Source organism: Scleropages formosus, chromosome 24 (assembly GCF_900964775.1).
Source record: "Scleropages formosus chromosome 24, fSclFor1.1, whole genome shotgun sequence".
Classification (NCBI taxonomy): domain Eukaryota; kingdom Metazoa; phylum Chordata; class Actinopteri; order Osteoglossiformes; family Osteoglossidae; genus Scleropages; species Scleropages formosus.
The window spans coordinates 15,022,466-15,040,568 of record NC_041829.1 but is presented as its reverse complement, the minus strand read 5'-3'; the positions used below and the strand labels follow the sequence as shown (position 1 = coordinate 15,040,568).

The window sequence follows — 18,103 nt, the reverse complement described above, 5'->3', positions numbered from 1 at the left end:
ATAATTCTCTGGGGGTCCAAGTTGCAGCCCATCCCTCCTGGGACTTCTAACGAAAATGGCCCTTTGTGAGGTACCTCTATGGCTAAGACGAGACTCGTTAGGACCATTCTCGTCAGAAGTCCCGGGAGGGATGGGCTGCAACTCGGACCCCAACTTGTACTTGTTTTGTCATCAAAGTAGTTGCTTCATACGAAGTGCTGTTGTCGGAGTAGGTCATGCTGATGGCAGCTGGGATTCGGTCTCCTCGTTCAGTTCTGTGCTCGTGTTCAAAGAGCTTGTAAATTAGGCTGAATTACTGCTGCTAGGATACACCTAGACAATGCTTCCAATCAATCCACGTGGCTGTCCTCCCATTCCTCCTGTCTTCCCACATTGTCTTTTCCACAGGGGAAAACCCACAATTGTTTCTTCTGTACCAGGAGAAAAATTTCAGTCTCACTACACTGGCTTCTGGTCAGTGGTTTCTTTGGCTGAACGCTGCTCGTTTTGTGTGTTTTCAATGGCGATGTAGCTCAAACTCTTTTTCCCACAAAAGTTTTGCCTTGTGCCTTTTTATTCTTCTTTGTTAGTTTGCCTCAAGGATCTTTTTTTAAAGTACACATATGTAAACCAATTTTTCAGCAGGACACGTCAAGGACTTGACGAGCTGCACCCCCCGTGTAACCTCCCACTGGTAAAATACACAAATCTGACCAACTAAGCCTTTACTTTGATGGCAAAAGAAAACATATAAAGTACTGTTGTTTGCAGGGAACCAGGGAAGATGTGAAAAATAAAAAAATATCCACTGATGGCCAATCTGGAGCGCTCCTGGGCATCGTGGCGTGGCAGGAGATTCCAGCACCCCACAAAGTCCCAATGGTCATGCATTCTGCCTTCACTGCTGGCTGGATAGCAAAGCCTACGGTTCTATTCAGGCGACAGTGTCATGACAACCCCAGAGCCAGCTTACCGTGAGGTTCTGAGTGGCAGTGACCAAGCTGCCATCTTCTAGGTAGTGTGTTTCTGTGTAATGGCTTGCAAACAGTCCCCTAGGGGAAAAGAAGACAAAGCAAAAATAGTCAGAAGAAGTTGCTGTTTTGGTGTAGTTCTCAAACTGTTTCATATCTGAAACATTGCCCATTGTGTTAGTTTTTTTTTGAAACAGAAGAGGAAAATTGTTTTTATTTTCAACTTTTTTTATCCCGACAAATGAGGTTGGTTCAAAGTTAAAATCTTATGAGTCATAGGACAATGTAACAAGTCCTTTCTTTAAGATCCCAGTTACCATTCAAGTTTTTAAACAGATTGGAATGACTATACAGAGCTCTAGGTCCTATAGCTGTGCAATCAAGGGAACTGGTGTTTGTCTGTCTGGAATTAACAGCTTTGAGAGAAGTATAATAGCAAAAATCTGGGTAAAATGAAATTAATTTGATTCTGCAGATGTCTGAGCAATTCTTTTTAACTCGGGCCTCCACGAGCTGCACAATTATGGCTGTGACAAATGGAACTGTGGGTTCGAGGCCTTGACGCGTATTCACGGAAAGCTCGATGACAGAATTCGGCAACGGTTCCACAGCACAAAACTGTCACGGTGTTTTTCATGATGTTTTCTACAACTAAACCCAGGTGGCTGATGTCAAAGCTGCTGAATCTCCTGCCACACAGCAGAACAAAGAGGCTACAACAGAGGCGTAGAGCAGTGAGAGTTGCCCGTGTGATCTCTGCAAACGAAAGTCTGCAGTGAACCCTGCTTCCTTTAGACAATCACATAAACATGATGCAAATGAAAAATTCACCAAAGATGAAAGAAAAAGAATCACAAAGCAATGCTGAAATAAATCTTATTGCAATGAGTACGATATAGACTAATATGCTTTTGACTTTGCGTAAAAAAAGATGAATTTTTTTTGAACCACAATTGTTTCATCCGTGATGACAGGTGAAATGATGGCACTTACAAGTCCATATATGCTCAGAAGAGTGGAGAAAAGGGGAGGATCGGCAAGTATTTATCCATCAATGACAGTAAGGTCACCTAAAAAGCTTGCTGCCATTGAACCCGTTTGGTCCAGTGCATCACATTCAGACCTCACAAGTGACAGCCTCCATGCCCATTGTGAGCAGCCAAATCATTTCATTCATTCATGAACCACACCAATGGAGGTGCTGCGGGAGACGGGTTCAATGTCTACTGTGTTTTTTACGTTTGTTTTCAGTGACTCCCGCTCCTCCTTGAAAACCGTTAAAACGGAGTGCTGGAAATGGTCACGGATGAAAGAACAGAAACTAAGAGCAGCTTGGCCCATGGAGCAGGGATTTTTTAAGTATAAGTCTTAATTAGACCCGATTTATGTTTCGGATAGGCAGAGATGGAACATCTGCCCACTTTTTGAGAGCATATGCCCATTCCTGTGAAAGTTTTACACTCGGGGGATCCGAAACAGCAAAAGTCTTGAAATTCATAGCAATAAGTAGCTCTGTGAAAGATGTCATTGCTTTTATTACCTTCAGGGAACATTGACAACAGGTTAACGACAGTGTCCAGTACATACATGTCAGTTAACATAGTTAAGAGGAAGGTTCCAGACACCAGAAATACTATGTTCCTGAAGTCTAACTATGTATCACTTAATTCAAACAGTTTATATTGTAATAACTGTTTCTGTTTTCAAATCCCGACTTAAGACTTATATGTTCACTCAGGCATTCCACCTCATAATGTAATTCTACCTGCCTTGGTTGTTTATTTTATCACCTTTACAAAAATGCATTTTAAATTTACTTAAGTAACAAATGACTAACTGTCCTATCTTCTCGTTGAGCACTACCTCGCTACATAAGACCTGAGGAAGCTGGCCAGTGGTGACAGACAAATCCTGTGCTGACAGAGGATGATGTCCATCTGCCATGACAATCGAGACGTTCCATGCCATTACTTGTTAAACACTGGCTTACAAATTGTTACTTTCTAGAATGCCCAGGAGGGGTGGGCAACCACTGGCCCGTGGACCCCCAGAGGTTTTTTTCTCCCTCAACCTTCAGTTGGGAGTTTTTGTTCCTTTCCCCGGTGGCCAGTAGGTATACTTGTAGCTCTATAATAAGTTCTTCATTACGGTAGCCGTTAGTTGACTATCTTCTTTGTTTGCATCAATTTTTCTTGCTTTATGCCTGTGTTAAAGCGCTCTGTGTCACTACATGAGAAGAACGCTCTATAAAAAATAAAAATAAATAAAAATAAATAAATAATATGACAGACCAGTCTGTCTGCTGTGAATTATGATACCACCAGGCTTTCAAGGTTGGAAGTAGATTATCAAAGGCAGCGGGAAACAGTGGCCTAGTTTGCAAAACTGTTATTGACTCGAGATAACCAAAAGTTTTGAACCCTAGACCTGGCAACCCTCTGTGTGTGCTGGCGTTTGTTCCAGCTGAGCTCATAATTAATTATGCAGAATTTAGCTGTTGATTAAATAGATGCAAGTAATGTTAAACTGAACACATTAGCGGAGAACTCAACAATCATTGTTTTTCATCTCAAATTTCTTCTTGAAAATGAATAAACCAAACCAATGGTTATTATTTCACTTCAACGGGCATTACAAAAATTATGTTTCGGTACTTAATGCTTCTTAATCTTTCAACATTTAAGTAACTAAAGGAGCTATTAACCCAGTTTTAACAAAATTTTATTGTTACAAAATCAAATATACATATTTTTATTTGGGCAAACACATTTCTTCATTGAATGTCTACAAATCATATTGAGTCATGTAGTGTGTTCAAGGTCAATGTGGACTGAAGCTTGATATTCTAGCTTGATCTTCCAACAGCGAAATCACAACAAATTAATTCAGAGTTTAGCTAGAAAAAGAAAAACCTCATTTGAGTGGAATTACTAGGACCGGGAATAAAAACTTCTACCACTCAAAAACCCAACATAGCATCGTCACCTAAACATTGATTGCCCTTCAGCAGTCTAACAGTACAGATATTCCTAACAGCAAAAATGAAAAACAGAGGAAATCATAAGTGTAATGAACAAAAGATATGAACCACCTGGGAATGAAGTGAGGTAATGTTGATGTGATTATGCCGGTAGTCTTCCAATGGTAGAAATGAGCACTGAGGAGGAAAAGGTTGCACAGGAAAATGAACTGAAGGAAGAAAAACACAGAGCTGACAGCATGAGGAAAAATGATGGCTCAAACCCAAGTTGAAGAGTCCATTGAAGGCTGATGTACAGGTTTATGTAACTGGCCAAGCCAATATAAAGAAAAGGAAGAAAGAAGACACAATACCTCCAAAAAGAGGGAGAATGTTACTTGCAAATAGCAGAGGAGAAGATATGGGACTCTACCCTCTGAAGTCAGGTGAACACCCGCTGGGCACAGTGTTTCAATGTGTTTTCAGCTGCTTTTCACTTGGATATTCAGGACTGTCCTGGTTTCCAAACTCAATTGTTCAATGTGGGCGTTCAGTCAAGACATGCAAGGCTCATCCCAGCTGAGCCCCCATGTCCATCCAGTCTGTCCATCCTCATGCTGTATGTACAGTGTGTGCAGCGTACTGTACAAAGTGTTTATGGTTCAGCAAAGAAGAAAGATGAAGAAGAACAAGATCTCACATCAGATAACATGAACCACAAGGAAAAATACGACTCTTCTTGTTCGTTTTGGTTACCATGTTGGTCATGAAGGGTTTTCCAAAATTACAGAAAAAATCTCCAGAAGTCATTTTTTCCTCTTAATGGAATCCACATATGCCCTTAATGTCAGGAGGAGCTCATGCCTCATTCCTGGCACCAGAACCTGTTGTATGTACCCCATAGCCTTGTCTTAAGGCCTGCTGCTTTACTTAGAATCCTGTTCAGCAGAAGAACACGCCAAGCTGTCTGAGCTGAACGACACAACAAATGACAGAACGGAAGCGAGCAGATCTTCTCGGGCTGTGACAAAAGAAGTGGCACAAATGTTTGTTCGGTAGCTGTCATGAGTTAGGGACGTGCTTGTAACTAGAAAACTATTAGGAAGCCACACTGATTTCAGTAAAATGTGACTCAGTCAGACGTTTTCTGTTTGTCTCGTTTATCTCCGCTCTCCTTCTCCATCTGCAGCAAAGATTTTGTGTGAAAGCCTTTTTGCATTTGAGCTCAAATAATCTTCACTTAGTACTCAATCCACAAAAAAGTGTCTGCAATTTTAATATTGCTTGGCATGATGTTCCTTTAGCTCACATCAGCACGAATAACATGTCTATGATGTGTCATAATTTAACATAAGGTTTCATTACCCTTTTCAAAAACTGGAAAGTTATGTTCACTGTACTTATGGTTTTTTGGGCAGTTTTAATCACAAATCCTCATATATGGAATTGAAATAATTTTGATGACTAAGGCTACTTAGTGTTTTTTGCATACTTTTTCTATTACCTACATAGCATTTATTGTCCACCAACAGCAAAAGTAAGGCAAATGGTGTGCGGGTAATGCAGAAAGTAACAGTTTCATTTGTTTTTTTATAGCCAAGGGCAAATCAAGCAGAACAGAGCAACTGAATCCATTCAGTCCAGTGAGATTTACTGCATTTCACTAATTTACACCAGCAGTACTTTTACGGCAACGTTTATCTCTTCTCACAAACAGAGCTGGTGTTGCAAGACACCACTGACAAAAGTCTTAATGTTTCCATCACTCTTGATTATAGAGCCGAAGGTGATGAACAAAAATGGAAAAGATTCTTCGAGAGTAGCGATTGCAGCTTAACAGAATGTCATTAACTGCTCGTTTTGCTTGTTGATTCATAAATTAATTCTTTTCCTCAGAAGGCACTTTCTAGTAGGACTCAAACCATGATGTCATATGTGACGGTCTGAGCTGTGTGTTGTAATTTTAGCTTTCTTAGTAAGTACTGCACATCCCTGGTATTCCTTTGGTAGGATAAGACACCTGAAAGTGAATTAAGGCAATCTGTTGAAACTGTGAGACTTTTTGCAACCTTAAAGGATTCAATCCAATTCAGAGACAAGAAACATTTTTCTGGTACATTGATCATAAGTTAATGATGTTTTTCAGCTGAAGTGAAGTTCCAGTAGGTTAAGAAGTAGGTGAAAAACACAAGCTTGACATGGATTCCAGTCATTTGTCAACTAAAGTATTTAAAAAAAAACACAGAAATGAAAATCAAATGCTCCCATTCCCAATTTGTCTGTTTTTAACATTCTTACAATTTAATTTTTCAGTCCTCTTTGACAGGGGTTGTAATCTGATATGAAGGTTCTATCATCTTGAAGATACAGCAGATTTCTACGATGGCACTTCAATCTATTTTTTTCGTAATTGTTTAATTTTTAATAGAACATACTAAAACTCTTACAGAAACCCAGATGCAAACATAATTTGTAAATAATTATTGTTCTGATGACTCATCTATCCTCATTAACACAACGGATAATGGACTGAAGAATCACTGATGCAGAACATTACACTGCAGATAAACAATACAGTACACGCAACATGGAGAATAGGTTGAATATCATACACAAACGTCTTCAGACAAAGTCTAAAGAAAACCTCACAATTTTCTTGCTTAATATAAATAGGTTTGAAAAAAGTCCACACACCGCATTGACAAAAATGCAAGTTTTTTCCTCTTCCTCCTCTTCTTCCAGTTAACCGACAGAAATGTGATTTATTTCAAATATTTTCCTTCATATTCACAAACATTTGTCATTTTTGAATGAACAGCATCTTGTGAAGTTTTTAAGCACTTTGCTTGAGCTAAATTTGTCTCTAAAAGTAAACAGATAAATAATACATGACAGCAACACAAGGCTCAGTCTGCGTAGTGCATTTCCCAAGTAGGTTCATAACAACTCATCCAAAATCATATCACTTCACTGTAGCCAGTCTGAGTTTCTGACTACAGCTGGCTTCAACAGCAGTTATTTCCCTTAGTTTGGATGGCATCTGTTCAATATTTCCATTTTAGATCTGCTCACAAGTACATTTCGGAGAGAAGCGCAAAGCTAGGTATTAAATGAAGTCACCAGGTCACAGCACAACCACTGAAGTTTCGTAGATATGCGATAATAGCAAGTTCATGCATGGCTATCCTTGAAGGTTTACACGTCTTTTTAAAACAGGAATTTAAGTCAGGTTGTCATGGAAAGGAAATTTTGGAGTGCTGATTTTTGCATGGGCAGCAACAATAGCCGCTAATAGCAGCACTCTCGCCTTGAAACATTTTTCTATGGCATAAGCGATGTGAAGCCTGGAGCTATTCTTAGCAACAGCCTTTCTCCTCACCATTCAGAAAACCTTTCAAATACCTCTGGTGACCAAAGAATGAGAGGACGGCTGCTCTTGGGTTACTTTGGAGGAAACAAAATGTGCCCAGTATGCGCAAAATACAAAGAAAATGGTAGCGGACAGGAGTTATGCATAGTTGTTTGTAGGTAATACCCTGGGTTCCACACTCTTTTTTTACATCTCGCATTAAGATTTTTTAGCAGATCTTCTTCTTCGTGTAGAAAAAAGCCAGGACATTTTCTGTGGAAGTGCTTTTACTAGACAACATGCGCTCAGAGTCTGAGGCAGGAGAGCAGTGCGGCAACATCTCAAGCTCCAAACGCTAGGAGTGACATCCGTCCACAAAGCACATCATCACTGTTTCAGTTGTTCCAGGTGGGCCTGCTGAAGGGGAACAGCAGACAAACGAGCTAGAGCCAAGGAGGAATGGAAAAGGAAAAGGACAGGAGAGAAAAATAGCATTTTGAGGAAGAAAGGAGGATGAATGGGGGAGAAAGGAAGCAGAAGATACTGAAGATAAGTGGAAGCAAACCCTTCATGGAAGTAAAAGGAGGTAATATGCAGAAGAGATGGAGCCGACCCAGCTGCCATACTTTTGGTTCTTATTTGACTTTTGAAAGTTGCTGCACCCCAGACTGTCACCAAGGAGTCTGAGAACACCATCAGCTACCTCCCCAACAGCCTAGCAACCCACCCCACCCACTCATTTATGTAGAAGCAAAGGAAGTAGAATGAGAGCAAAGACAACGCAGCAACGACAAAACGATGTGTGGAAACATTATTTGCTGCTCTTTGTCTCAAGCTGCGAACGTCTGCTTTTGGAAAAGAAACCGGGTCACAGCTTTGAATTGTGTGAACGCTTAGACTCAGCGGCCTTTCGCAATGATGTCCCTGGTCCCTATGCGGCAGGCAGGGGGGTGTGGGTGCCGGAGTGGGAGGATAGGATAACTGTTAGCAGTATGAAATTACTGCCCTGCCTGCAACTTCTGAGACTGGAGGGTGACGGTGCTGAGCCATAGCAAATCCAACACAATGGAATGACATAAGCTGGTTTGGAAAGTCTGCAAAATTCCCACCACGTCTAATTTCTATTTAATACACACTATACCAATTTACTCGGCCTCCATGATTGATATCGGTAAACAGTATCTCGCCAATACTAATTAGAAAAACAGCACAATCAGAATCTTAATCAAGCATGGCAATGATATTGCAACAACCCGCGTTACCGAGAGTTTGAGCGGGAAACCTGTTTAATGTAAATAGGTGCATTATGGGGAATGTGAATGAAGTGTGCAACCACGGGAGCGGACTTACAGGCAGAATAAAGGGGTGTCTGTGTTTGAGGTAAGGAGAAAGAACAGAAAGCCTGGGGGTGTTAAAGAGGCTGGGAAAGCTGGCTTGAGGCTCAGGTCCTTGCGGAAACGAGGTCCTCGGACTGAGAGTATTGTTTCTCCGTGTGCCTGTGTTCCAATAAATTGTTCACAATAAACACTGCCCGTGCATCCTTTTTCTTTGCCCCATCCATACCCAGAGTGCTGCATGCCACAATATGATCGCTAGAAGGCAGTGATCACTAGGCGGTAGTCCGAGGTGCCCCCCAGAGAGTCCAAGACGATGCGGTGTTCTCCTTTCCAACATCTCTACGTCCTCTGTTTGGCTTCTCTATAAACAGCCCATTCCATATGTGCATGCTGAGCAGAGCAGCGCAAAACACATCTGTCCGTCATCCACGGAAACCACAGCGAGAGAGCTGTGTTTAGGGATATCTCTGTATGGAGCAATGTGAGAGTGTCATGTTGTGCAGCAGCACAGCTACACGCCAAAACAATGAGAAAGCGTGACTATCATCTGTGACCACTTTGAGCTGGCAACACTGCAGAGAAGTGGAAACCATCAGCGCAAAGAACCTGGTTCCTTTTAATTCCCACATCACCTCTAATACAGGTTAGTGACCCTCATGAAGATAAAGAAACAGTGTATGACGGACATGCCTCTCAGCGTTGGTAAATTTAGCAAAACAAACATGGAGTTTAAGCACTTATAACCAAACATTCAAAAGCACGGATTACATGAAAGGGGCATCTGGGAACATTTATGGTCCTCCTTTGTTTAAAAACATTTCCCAACCACAATCATACAAAGTACATCTATGAATAAAGGAAAAAGGAGAAAGATCAGCACCACACCAAACTGTCAAGTCACTGCTATAATGTGATATCAGACCCCTTCCAGAGTCTGATGAGCAGCAGATTATTTACCCCCACCAAGACATGGGAAACACAAAGAATGACTAAGTCAGAGTTGCTCCAAAAGTGAGGGGGTAATGGGGAGACCACAGGCACGATTCAGCCTGAGACTAGAAAACAGCTGAACAGATGTGGGGCTCAAAAGAGATAGAAGGAAAATGAATCAAACTCCAGATGTTAGAACACTGGGGCTGAAGCTCTGGGGTTTGTTTGGGCTGGGCAATACAAGGATGCAGGGTGTATGTGATTAGGGCACAGGAAGTAACACCTCCTCTCGGGGTGTGGTGCCATCTATGTTTCCAGACGTGAGGGATCGGTGAGGGTGGTCCAGACAAGATTCCCTTCCTGCCAGCAAGTTCAGCTTCAGCTCTCGCTGTTTGGCTTGGAGACCCTTCTCAATACAGAGCAGAAAACTGCTTCTTAGGTTTGGGAGCTGCTCGGACTGCGCGGGTCTGCTGAGCTATGACCATCCGTCTTCTTTCACCCCAGGAAACATCAGTCACTCCATCTCTTTCTTTCCCTTTATTGGTGAACACATTTAAATACATTGGAGCGGAGCTCAACGTCCATCATACAGTCATAACTGGTCACAGTCAGGGTCTCTGATGTACACGGTTCACTTTGTATGCAGTTATTCCTCACCCTAAGTGAGCGTTCAAGTGGTGTTTTTACTTCATGTAGGGTTCATGAAGGCCTGTGGGGTCACACCTTCAGATCCTCAAGTTCTCTGGTCACAAGTCTAAAATTTGAGGGTTGCTTGAGGACATATTGGCTCATTCCAGATGTTTTCTTGCAAATGCTGGATGCTGCTCTTTGCAGTTGCATCTCGATGACAGACATCACATGGCTGAGAAACCGTCTCCTACATCTTTGTATGCCAGCCCCTAAATTGATCATTGAAGTCAGTGCTTGAGTAAAAAATGAGCATCTGCTGACTTTTGCTTTTTACAGTTAGTTGCAGGTTGGACCTTAGCCCAGTTAGTAAACGATTCACACTTTCAAAATCTAAGTGATTTTAGGTTCTACCTAGGCAACGACCATAATATACTAAATAAAAAGAGGGCAGAAACCAAGAGGCCCACAGAAGTGACTGCCCCCAGGACAACACCTGCTTCGCTCTGCCAGTCTCTTCACTTCTCTGAGTAAACATCTGCCATCCATATTTTCTGGTTACCTAAAGGTACTTTTTAATGAGGAATAGGAGGGTGTACCAGTTCCTGGGATCTTGCACTGTTCCATTACTCTTTCATATAAGATCTAAAACACATATACCAGAGGCACTCAGTGGTAGCTGAAAGAACAAGACATCCATATGAAGACTCACCCTAAGCTGTAGATCATGAAAGAGGAGCTAACTCTTTGAAGCGGTGCAGTGAGGGTGTAAATGGTGTGATGCTGCAATGAGTGGGCGACACTGGGAACTATTTATTTGTTGGTCTCCAAAATCTTCACAGGTTTATAAGTGTCCCAGAGTGAGGGAATAAATGCAAAACAAATAAGCATTTTCAGAGCAACACAGTAGATGTGTCTCGCTGTGAAAACACATATGCATGGGGACATTACAAAGCTTCACAGCAGTGAAACTCGTGTGAGATTCTTTCCTTGGGGGGGGGGGGATGGAAAGGGCAAAAACACAGCAGTTTACGAAATGTGTCTGAGAATACATCCAGGTTTGAGGAGTCACAAACACTAAATAAAACATCCTAATGGGTTTTCATCTGTCTACCCATCGCTGCTGACGCTTGAATGGGCTTCGCTGCTTAATTGCACTTTGCTAAAATGTTCAGCTGAACTTGAGTTTACAAATGTGGCTTGAAGAGGCCACATGCCCCCAGTTGCTGCAACCATCAACCATGAGACAGTACCAGCGTACCAACAGATGATTTCCTCAACGAAGCCCATGAGACAGCTTTGACGGCAAACGGGCTTATCGTTGAGGTAGAAGGTTCTGAGAAAAGCCACAATACTTGCATGTTAACACCCCTCCACATCCCAGAGATTCACAGACATTTTTGTTTTTATCCCCCCAGTCACTGTTCAGTCCGTAGGGGTTACCCACATAATGGGTGCGAGGGTTGCCACATGCTGAACAGTGATGAAATCAAGCAACTTCAGCCTCATCGCTCAGACAAGCAGATGCGCATATGCATTGAAATCTTCCTGTCAAAGTTAAATCATCTCCACATTCTCCGTATGAATCACGTCACCATCACAGCAGCACTGCTCAAGGTTACCGCTGTTAGGATGACACAACAAGCGGGATGTGCAGGGCAGGCACTCCCACATCCACGGTCTCGTGGAGGGAAGAGGACCGAAGAAGACCCGTGAGAAACACTCCGCCACCATCCTCAGACTCCAAGTGCTGATTCGGGCCCAGAGCAATCAGATGATGTCATGCTGCCTATTTAAAGGTCACACTTGGCCATCAAAAATTTAAATTCTGCTCCTCTGCGTGATCACTAGGATTCATGCTGTGAAAAAAAGACCATCCGACACACACGTGGAGAGACGGAGTTCTCGGCCTGTCGTGCCGCATTACCGCTTTGCTGTCTTCTGCCCTTAATGAGATGCATACATGCAAATGTTTATAAGGACCCATCACAGCAGCCAGGGACACGAGTAATGATGAGGCTCTGTTTCTGATCTTAACAAGCTCTATTTTCCAAGCAGACCAATTAAAACTGCCACCTGGTCATGATGTCACCCTTGCCCCCCGTATCAGACCCATAGAAGAGGAACGAAATACAAACCAAAGAGTAGGCAATTCCAAAGAAGTTTTAAGCTTCACAGAAAATCACACCTTGATGCAAATCACAGCCACATACATCCACATATTTCTCATTCTGACAAAGTAAAAATGTGTAACCTTTCATCTGGTGTGTGATCACATCGGGAGACGTGGCTGCAGAAAACCATCGCACATCTCACGTAAACCAAACACGTGATCAGTCCCTTCTGTACTCTACAGATCTGCGCATAATTCAGAGATCATTTATTCAATCATTCCTGTCTTCATAGTTCAGCACACATATGCTAGTGCTTCGCCAGCCAAGAACGTAAAGATGTATGTTTTATAGCTTTGTAACACTAATAACCAGCCATCCATCGTCAACAACCACTTGTCCTGAGCGGGGGCCTTACCTAGCAACACAGGGCGCGAGGTCGAGGGGAGAGGGGACGCACCCAGGACGGGACGCCAGTCCGTCACAAGGTATCCCAGGCAGGGCTCGAATCCCAGACCCGCCACGCCACTATGCCACCATACCACCAATAACAACATGTAGAATTAAAATAACAAAAAGGCTTTTCCCAGTTTCCTTTTTGGAGTGCAGGCCAAAGAGGGTGATTGAAGTCCTTATCTCAGTCAACCCTTGGCTCCTTTAGCCAGGAAGAGAATTCCCACAATGCACCCTGCTCTGGAGGGCTCACTTCCCCTCCTGTTTTTCTTTCCCCAAGGAAGCCTTCTGCTCGCTTCCACTGGGGTTTCCTTTTCCATTGGTGGTTCTTTAAATAGTGCCAAAGGTGTCACTGTCTCTTTCCTTAACACACGCTCCCTTCCCAGAATGCATCTGGCCCATTCAAAATAGTTCATTTCAGCGGTGGGGGACATGATGCAACTTGCCTCCTGCAATTCTGAATGGCCATTGCATCGTTGCACAAAAAAGATCTTGTCACTTTGAAAGAGTATATTCTTTGCAACGGACAGAAATTTCCAGAAGGGTGTCCGAGGGCTCTTGCGGCCATCACGCAGCACGCTACCTAACTTGAAGCGTTCCAGTGTAAACATCCAGCTCTATACATGGCTCCAGCGTGAAAATGTAAAGCATGTGCTGAGCAAATGAAAAGAGACTGCAAGTGGTACCGCGGCACACGAGCCGAACTCGCGGCGAATGTTCGCCGGGTCATGTTTCATTCCTTCCGTTCCACAAGCTTCTCCAGCCTGTGCCAGCCCTCAGACGCAGGCAACGTGGTGGCTAACACCGCCGACCCTCCGCTTGGTCTCTGTCAACCCTCCGCTGGTTCGAGTTAACACCGAAGGCAGGGAGGGAAGAACACCTGAGCGGCAGGACTCATGTGAAGCCAAGTAAATAATGAATTGAGTTTCACCGTTTGAATCTTTTATGTCTCCCGGCTCTCCTGCCCACTTCTAATTCTCGGTTCGAAAAAAGAGCTGAAAACCTGCGATTTACAGCGAGGGTCACATTAACGCAGCTCTTTAGCGTACGCTTTGAAGTTGTGTTTACGCGTCTCTCTGATTTACCTCAGCTGGCCTGAAGCCGGATCGTTGCGAGTCTGCATTCATAACAGCTTCATAATGGAGCTAATGAGCAACTTGGGAACCCGAAGTAATCAGGCACTTTATTCCTTTAACGCACAAACGTTCACAAATAGCATCCCTCTGATTAATTTAACCTGTCCGCCATGCAGCGAGCCTCTTTTCAGGGCTCTGCTACGGTGCTCCGCACTGGTTTCTTCAGGGAAATTAAACAATTACTGGCCGAATACAAATTTCCCCACTTGAGAGTTTTTTGCCCTTTTCGTGAAGTGCCTTGCTGTATTCCGGTTCCAGCAGCGCATGATTTATTGCAGTTGTTTCTGGTTACAGTTGAGGACAATGGTTTCCAAACCTGCTGGTGCATTCACACACACACACACTCTACTATTCCTTGTTCACCACACCTACAAGGCATAGCTGGCAGAAGAAAAATGACAGCTACCAGCAGGCAGAGAGTCTCAGATTCAGAGAAATGTGATCTGGGGCAAGGTCAGGCAGGCAGAAACAAAGCAGAGGGGTCCCCCGCGATCGATCTTCCATCGTGGTCGCGAGTCATTAGGTCCCCGCCGCTTCCTCGGTCTCCACACGCAACGAAGGAGCGCAATCTATCGTTCCACCGCTCATTAAACAGGAAGCGCTGGAGAGTCCACGGCGCCCTCTTGGCCTCGCGCTAATGTATTAACAATGCCGATAATGACGAAGAGGGATTTTCACAGCTCTTTGCATCGCCATGAAGGAAACGACAGGAACACGGTGGCAGCCAACGTCTTGCTCGAGTACGGCTGCGATGAGCACGTACACTATATTCTCTCCAGCTACTCCTTCTCACCTTGGCTACTTTGCCCAGAATACAAAACGTGTGGGACGACGGAGGCTTCCTCGTAGAAGGTACAGCTCTCTTTCAAATTGCTGACAGCCGAGTGCTATCACTCACCGGGTCAACAAAGGCGGTTTCCTTTCCCTTCCACAAACAGATGCATGAGAGCGTTCGTATCCCTCCTGTCATCAAGTGCCCATCTCCTGTCCATCTACTGTCCATCTCTATCACTTTCCAGCTGTAGTTCTTAGACCCAACAGCCAAAACTGTTCCAGTCTGTTCAGGGAGTGTTGATGTCGTGGAGGGTTTCTAACAAGGTCATAGCAAAGGGTGATGGTGGACAGCAAGCATAGGAAGAGGCCAACATAAAGAGTTTTTAACCATATATCTCCATGTCAATCTCAACACACCCCACTCATACGGCCCTCCTGGGAGGATATTAGAGTCTTTAGCTCCACCAGTGACACGACTGTCACTCCCAACCACCCAACCCCTCTTTTTCGTTCAAATCCCTCCGGTTGAATATTTCCTGCAGCTGTTATGTCTACATCGCTCTGTCTAGCTAGCCCTTGGCGATGTTTCTCCGTAGATTCACTGAGGACTGTTCTGCAAAGAGCGACTCAAGGTTAACAGCGACACTGACGAGACAAAAACATCTGCTCAAAGCTATAATCCGGAAGAAGCACCATGTTTTTGTAATTTTCTTCCGACGTACGTTGGGCACATACATTCAAAGTCAAATGTTAGATTTTTGACCCCAAGTGCTTCCAGAATGTGTTTTTTGGTTGGTTCTTAACACCACTTCAGCCACACTGGTGAAGCTGATGCTAATCTTTGTCTTTTAATGCTGAGGAGAAAGGAAAATATCTTTGCACACATTAATGCAATCAGTGCTTTTTTAGTTGTGAATGTGTTTTTGTGAAAAATGCCTCTTGTGGGAGTGCTTTCATCTTCTCTGGTCAACATGTCCATGCTGTTGATTCTCTCACATTCATTCATCACTGGCCAGGGTCAAACTCAGCAAAGTGTGTATGCAGGCCACAATCATCTGGCTCACAAAGGACACTCACTTCCTCCTTTGGCTGCTGACCTTGAGCAGAGGTCCATAAGGTCAGGCACAGAGACATTGTGGTAACAGGACGTAGGGTAAGAAGGCTGAGAGTTCCTGTCGCGGAAGGGAAGCTGACTCACACGCAGTCCCCAGCGACTCCGCCGTCCAGCGGAAACCGTCGCACCATTCCTGGTCCCTCTCAGCTCTGCCTGCAGGGTCTACGACCTCAGAGCCGCACATCTCCCAGCGCCGTGTGGAGACTTGAGTTATGGCTCACATCACTGCTGTCAATTTCCCATGGCCTGCGCTGGTCCAAAAGCTGACTCAGGACTTGGAGGGTTTTGCGGAGGGAAGTGGGAATGGGGTCTGAGAGGTCACTGGGGATACACAGAGCAGCATTCTGTGCTCAGCAGTGCTTTGTACGATTCAGACGACTGCAGAAAGGCCTGTGCAATCAGGTCCGTTGGCTCACATCTCACACTTACCAGGCACTCACCTGACGAAGGGCACAGGTCACACACTATTAGGGTCTTTTCTCAGACTTGCAGAAGAGAGTTGCTATTGCACCTTTGTTTCACCTGTTTAGGCACTGGCATTACCAAGTATCATATCCCACCTCTAAATCCATAAAAAAAAAACACATGTTGTTAATCAGCACTTGCACATTTTAATCAGTGACCAGATTATCAGGCAAGGCTTTTAAAATTTCTCCCAAGGATCTCACATAAAAGGACATCCAATTTACAGGATTACTGCGGACGAACAGATACTTTTAAAAGGACTGAGTGTCTTCTCTTTGCATGTGTCTGACAGTAATTTTAAATGCTATAATTGTGTCTCCTGTAACACAATGATCACTGGTGACCTTTGCAGACATCTTCATTCCAGTTATTTGCTCGGAATTAGGGGGAGGCTTACGATCTTAATAACTCATGTAGTTATTACATTGCCCTTGTGGTCTGTATTATTGGGTTAAACCACATGTCAAGAGAAAACACCAGTATCTGAACAAAAATTTTCCATTAGGAATAAAAACATTAAATCTCCTGCAGTGAGACATTTTAACCATATAGTACATCTTGTAAGCCCTCCGTATTTTATGGGTCTTGAGGCTGTGAATATGCCAAGGGTGCAAATGTGCACCTTCGACCGAGTGATGCGTAATTTTTAGAAACTGTAAGACCAGTTTTAACCTCTGCTGGCCAAAGTATCCATCTACAATGAGGTGTTTATGACATTACACCAAGTCACCTGGTTGCATGGTTTCTGCATATGCGAGCTGAGCACAGTATTTACACGCACACTTGTAAAAATAACAGTTTTGCAGTATCTAGAACAAAAACTGATGCCTATTTTTATTATTCTTGAGTATTATAAGTACATAATTTATCTATGTTCACTTTTAATGAGAGCTTATGACCTAACTTTTTATAAAGAATGAAAGAATATCCTAAGAGAAAGGCAAATAAAAAACAAATTAAATGGGGAGAAAGTAGTTTTTGTAAATTCTGCAGTAAATGATGGACAGTAACAGAGATGTTTAACCACAGTTTCTTCTTTGTTCATTTCTACTGAGGTCAGATCCTCCAAACAGTGAAGTGAGAGATTTTGGGGATCATTGATAATGATAACACTGTGCGGGTATAGGTGGCAAAAATAACTAGTCAGCGAGTGGAGGGGACCCTGGAATATTAGCCATAGTACTCAATGCAGTCATACACAAATACTGGGAAGATACATTAGGCTCCCCGTTAAGTTTACATTGTTTTGAAATCATGCTTTGTGCTACTCATTTACTCTCTGGTGACATCAATAACCATAAATTAATACCAGTTGCAATAAAGGTTTAGAAAAATCTGAAATTTTATCTTCTTAAGGGCTGATAGTTCCAAGACTGAGGAATCCTTCCAAGAATAATATATTTAAATTTCATGAAATCAGATTATTGGTGGTCACTAATATAAAGCAGACATACATTCAGGCTCTGGGAGAGCTGGAAAAATTTTTTACGCTGCGCTGGTAAATGTTTTTGATTAAAAAAATCTGAGCATTACACATTATTAACATTTACATACAAAGTAAAGTTTAAAAAAAAAAAAAAGCAAAAAAGCAATTTCACACTTGTCTTCCAGAAATATCAAACGTTTCTGGTAAAGTTTGGGAAAAAAAACAAATGTGTGTTGACATAGAAACCCTTTCATGGTTTTTATTTGAAGCCATTTGTTTGATTTAATTTCAAAATGATGAGTTCAAAGATTGTGTGTTCCGTTATACTGCTGTTGAAATGAGATATTTAGTTAATTAACTGCCGAGCAGATACCTCAATCCAAAGCTGCAGACATAGCTCACAATTTCTCCACATTTTTATAGCCCGAAAGAAAGCTGTAATTCACGTTAGTAGTGGTCCTCAAGGGTACAA

General features: G+C 43.0%; 1 protein-coding gene across 2 annotated transcripts in view; it reads right to left on the bottom strand.

Moving 5' to 3' along the window:
• adam12a (ADAM metallopeptidase domain 12a) overlaps positions 1–18,103 on the bottom strand; it is a 72,187-nt gene that overhangs the window by 33,007 nt on the left and 21,077 nt on the right. For both annotated transcript variants that reach the window (XR_003797310.1, XM_029248768.1), the window contains exon 4: positions 953–1,031. Coding sequence is in view for 1 of the 2 variants with exons in the window: in XM_029248768.1 (XP_029104601.1) it covers positions 953–1,031 (79 nt within the window). In the remaining variant the exon portion in view is untranslated. The remainder of the gene's footprint in view (positions 1–952; positions 1,032–18,103) is intronic.